Source organism: Ixodes scapularis, unplaced genomic scaffold, assembly GCF_016920785.2.
Source record: "Ixodes scapularis isolate PalLabHiFi unplaced genomic scaffold, ASM1692078v2 PGA_scaffold6__148_contigs__length_123643588, whole genome shotgun sequence".
NCBI lineage: Eukaryota > Metazoa > Arthropoda > Arachnida > Ixodida > Ixodidae > Ixodes > Ixodes scapularis.
In genome coordinates, this window is record NW_024609881.1 from 98581950 (window position 1) to 98586434 (window position 4485).

General features: G+C 43.9%; 1 protein-coding gene across 1 annotated transcript; it reads left to right on the forward strand.

Moving 5' to 3' along the window:
• Positions 1–401: 401 nt before the first annotated feature.
• Positions 402–2070, forward strand: LOC115309542 (chymotrypsin-elastase inhibitor ixodidin). The gene is made up of 2 exons (XM_040221291.2): positions 402–489; positions 1762–2070. Exons 1-2 carry the CDS (start codon positions 426–428, stop codon positions 1989–1991), a joined length of 294 nt encoding a protein of 97 aa, XP_040077225.2. The 5' UTR covers positions 402–425; the 3' UTR covers positions 1992–2070.
• The last annotated feature ends 2415 nt before the right edge of the window (positions 2071–4485 follow it).

Genomic DNA, 4485 nt, shown 5'->3' on the forward strand with positions numbered 1-4485 from the left:
TCCCCATTTCAATCACCCGGCAGACAACAAAATAAAATAAAACACGCATGTAAAGAGGAAAAGTTTTTTCGTTGTATTTTTTTTTTTCAGCCGGCCGAAGATCTTCGTTTTTGATCACCCCATATCAGGATATCAATGAGACCACAGGTTATCTCAGGCGCCGGCCAGAATTTCAGCTTGGTAGCTTTTGCGCCGGAAAACCCCATTCAATTAAATTGGGGTACCTATCACGAGGAACGAAGTGTTGAGAAACTCGTGTGGCGATAATTCCGTTGGGTTTTTTCCCATCTATCACCTCTTCTTTGTTTTATTCAGCTTCCACCATTGTCCTCGTTATCGCAACGGAAACTCTAAAATATATATAAACCCTTCGAATAGGTTAGAAGTCTATAGACGATTGTTCCACAGAGATCGAACATCGAAACATGAAGGCGCTTCTGCTCTCCAGTTTTCTGGTTCTTCTGGCCTCCATTGCAGCCTCTGCAAGAAGTAAGACATCTATGAAGCTGGTTCTTTTTTAACTTTTATTATACCTTTTCTGCTTCGCCAAACAGAAAGCAGTTGCTGACTCGGCTTAAAGAACGCGTAAATACTTTGTGCAACGCTTGACAAAACGCATGTAGTCGCGCCGTTTATTTTTGCATTAACTCTAACCGCAGCCAACACTACGATACTACGGTGCCAACCAAGAAGTGTCGCGGCTGCATCATAAAGGCATGCATCATCTTTGCGCATTTAATATCGCCGTCTAATGCAATCACGCACAGTGATTGAGGAGAGATTCTGCGGCCTTTTGTGCACGGGATTGGTTGCGCCAGGTATATCACACATACAAAGGAGTGCCGTCAGAAAATAAACTTTGGGCGCAGCTTTCGTGGCAGTCGTATTTATTCTGAAAGGGAGTGGAGGCACCTTTAAGTGCAAACTTTATTTGATGCAGAAAGAGTGTTTTACCCAACGGGGAGTCGACTTTTTAACCCGCGCTGGCCTCGGTGAATTCTCTACAAGAACTCAGCACTAAGCCTCTTTTATATATAAGATGTGGAGAAAACAACTTTAGGACATCACAAGATTGGGTGTATGAAGCTACCATCATTCAAAAAGAAACTAATTGAGACCTTACCATGATTTTTTTTAAATAATTCACTGAGCTTTCACAGTCACTTCAGTAGTCTCCAGTCGCTTGTATTTTCTTTTATTTCACTCTAGGTTTATAATACAGTTTGAATTTCCGCATAACAAGTGCTTTCTGAGAATACTATTTCTTTAGTTAATCATTTTTGCATGGTTTAGCGGAGTGTTTATGCGATTGTATAAACAGCTAGAGAAGTTGGCCCAATATAGCGCTCCTTGAAAGGGGTAAACCTCCGCATCGGCTTCTTTGCTCATGCTAAGTCACGCAACCGACTGCCACATTGCAACTATAGGAAATGTGGAACTACCTTAAAACATCTTTTTTAAGCAAACTGACGTAACCGCGGGACTCCCCGGATAGCTTATGTGCTGCAAGTCCTGAACGGCGCACGAGCCAGAACGTATTTTCGCACCTTGTACAGATTATACCCTCTCCAAGTACCGAAAACCTGTGACTGGATAAAAACGTCTCCTTAACAGTGAATTTACAAAGTTATGCCTGTGTACTTCTCTAACATAGGTACTCAATGAAGTAATTTTATAAACTAGCTCACGTTATTTTTTTTATATTATCCACTTAGGGCGTACAAATCATGCGTGACTTGATCTTCGTTCTGTCGCTTGCAGTTCCGGCCGACTTGCCCTGGGTGTGTGGCCCCAGAGAGGTCTTCAAGGAATGCGTGAGCAGCAGCTGTGCCGAACTCAAGTGCGGCATAGAAGGCATGCCAGAAGCCTGCACCATGGACTGCGCCAGCGGCTGCTTCTGCGCTCCAGGCTTCTACCGTAGGGGGCACAGAGAATGCGTTCCCCAAAGCGAGTGCCAAATCGAGCCCCTCAAGCCCATGCCTTATGCTTGAACGAATTTCAAGGCCGTTCCGGACCTCACTTAAGAGGATGAATTGTTCCTAAATAAAACCTAGATTGTAGGCGATGAAACTTTCGTGTTTTCGTGTTCTTACTTGGTAATTGGCGCGTGCACAAGCGTAAAGAATGAAGGCAAGGTTGGTTGGGTTTCCCCGGAAACGCTCAAAATGTGGCAGATTATTTCTGTTCAAAGGAGAGCGAAAATGCAAATTTGCAAATTTTACAAAAAAAAAAAAAATGCACCATCTGAGGGCAACGCTGCACACAGTCGTAACGAGATTGGTTAAGAAACCGAATTTCGAGGTCGATTTAAAGAGCCTGACCACTCCTTGAATCACCCAGTGTATACGGCTCCGTGAAGGCCTAACGCTAGCTGACCCTGCCTTCACGGCACTCGTCGAACGTGTTTAAATGCGAGAGGCAAACGCCGGACGCCGGCGTTTGGTGTTCTAACCCGTTCGACGAGTGCAGTGGAGGCAAAGGCATACTTTTTTTTTTGACATACTCGCGCGATTTTGTTTCCTCCTCTCCCTCAGTTTCTCGGCGCGTATCACAATCTGGCATTTGAGTATACCAAATGGTACGAAACGCTTCAGCACAAGAAAATTATTACTTACTTACGTATGCTCATTTCACGAGTCCAATGTCAGCCAATGCTTTGATCGCCTGCCAGAGTCAGAAGTTCCCTCAGAAAAGAGAACCACGTTTTTTCCGCGCAGGTAAATAAGCTAAATAAGCTAATAAGTAAACGCGGAAATCTCAAACTCCGTGAGAACTTGACGTTAGCGATTGAGATAGAACGCGAAAATTTGAGAACTCGGGTTACCTGGATCAAAAGATAATTGAGAAAACTAAAATTTTTCTGAGCCGACGTCTAATCTTCTAAAAAAAAAACAAAAAAAAAACTCAGAATTGTGGACGCTTGTAAAATTTATATCAGTCGAAAACACCTTTTTAGCAAGAATGGAGCTGTTGTTTTATTTCATGCTGACAAGCTTTTGTTTTTCATCGAAATCGATGCTACAGGCGTCCACAACGCCATTCCTTGTTTTGACAATGTTAGGCATTGCTGGGAAGTCGCCTCACAAAGGAATTTCGTTTTTCTTTATTATCTGCTAATCTATGAAACGTCCTGTCGAAATTGCGCGTTCTATCCCAACCGCTAGCGTAATATTCTCACAGTGTTCGCTATTTCTGCGATATCTCGTTTATTTACACGGGACGAAAAACACGGTTCTCTTTTTTTCGGGAGCTCCCCGTATAATGCCTGACTTGCCACAGTCTATGACTTTAAGTGGGGCGAAGTGCTTTAGTTTAGTTCTGGGTGATGTTCTTGGAGTGTTTCTGGAATTGTGAGGAAAAAATTCTGTGCAATCAGTCATGTTAGAGCAGACATGTACAAATTACTCAAAAAAGGTAGTTAAGTTAAGTTACTGAGTATCCACGCCAAAAGTAATTGGAGCAGAGTAGAAATCACTCATTTGTAATAGTAATTGAGTAAACTACAAGCTACTGTAAAAAGTAGCGAGTTACTTTGAAGTTACTTTCCAAGTTACTTTTTTTATATTTTTGTGGTAGCAAAATGAACAGCAGTTTTGATCCGCGAGAAACCTACCGAGCCTAAAATAAATGCAGTCATTTCATGGCTTGCCTTTACACCAGAATAGTTTATTCACTCGAAGAAGCCATTGACAATCACAGTTCTTGATAAGAAAGTTTTCCCCTTTTCCTCCTAAAGACGTGCCCAGCCAAGCTAAAAATATGTTCCGCCGACGCTCTGGATGGAACGGCAGCGTTGAATTTGAGAAAGATGCAGTGCAGGGTCGGGTAAGCGAGTGTCGCCATCTTAGGTGTTCATGACGAAACATAGGAGGCTTCCCTCGGCTAGAGGGTCTTTTATAACAAGCTCTCTTCCTTTTTACAACGGAGCTGTTAGGGGCTAGGTTTCCCAGGATGGTGTCCGTGTATGTCTGCACAAACCTACCTGGACAGCTACCGCCATCTATAAGCGACGGCTGCAAGCACACAACCAGTATGGTTTCCGGCGTCGCTCGTAGATGGCGGCAACCTGTCCACCTATAATAGAAGAATGTATAGTTCGGCGCGTTGCTGGGTATTAATCGTAGGAAACAGCGCGAAAAAGACGACGAAGAAGAGGAAGCACACGATGTATCGAGTACAGCTCCGCTGATCTTCCTTCTTCCCGAGAGTGGAAAGGCTGAGCGATATTTTTTTTTCTTCGGCAAGTTGAAATTATGACTGGCCCCTCTTTGTTCCCACGACGTTCGGAGAGTACGCGCAGTGGCGCCTCCCGTGGAACCCCCCAAATCACTTGAGGAAGAAGGCAGACAACATGAAAAGCTGACAACATGAAAACTACAACAACCCTTGGAATGTCCCCGTCTTTCACGTTTGCAGCTGGAGGCGCGGCGCCTGTGTGATTTACCGGATTAGGTCAATACCCGACCAAGACTTGTTACGCATCTG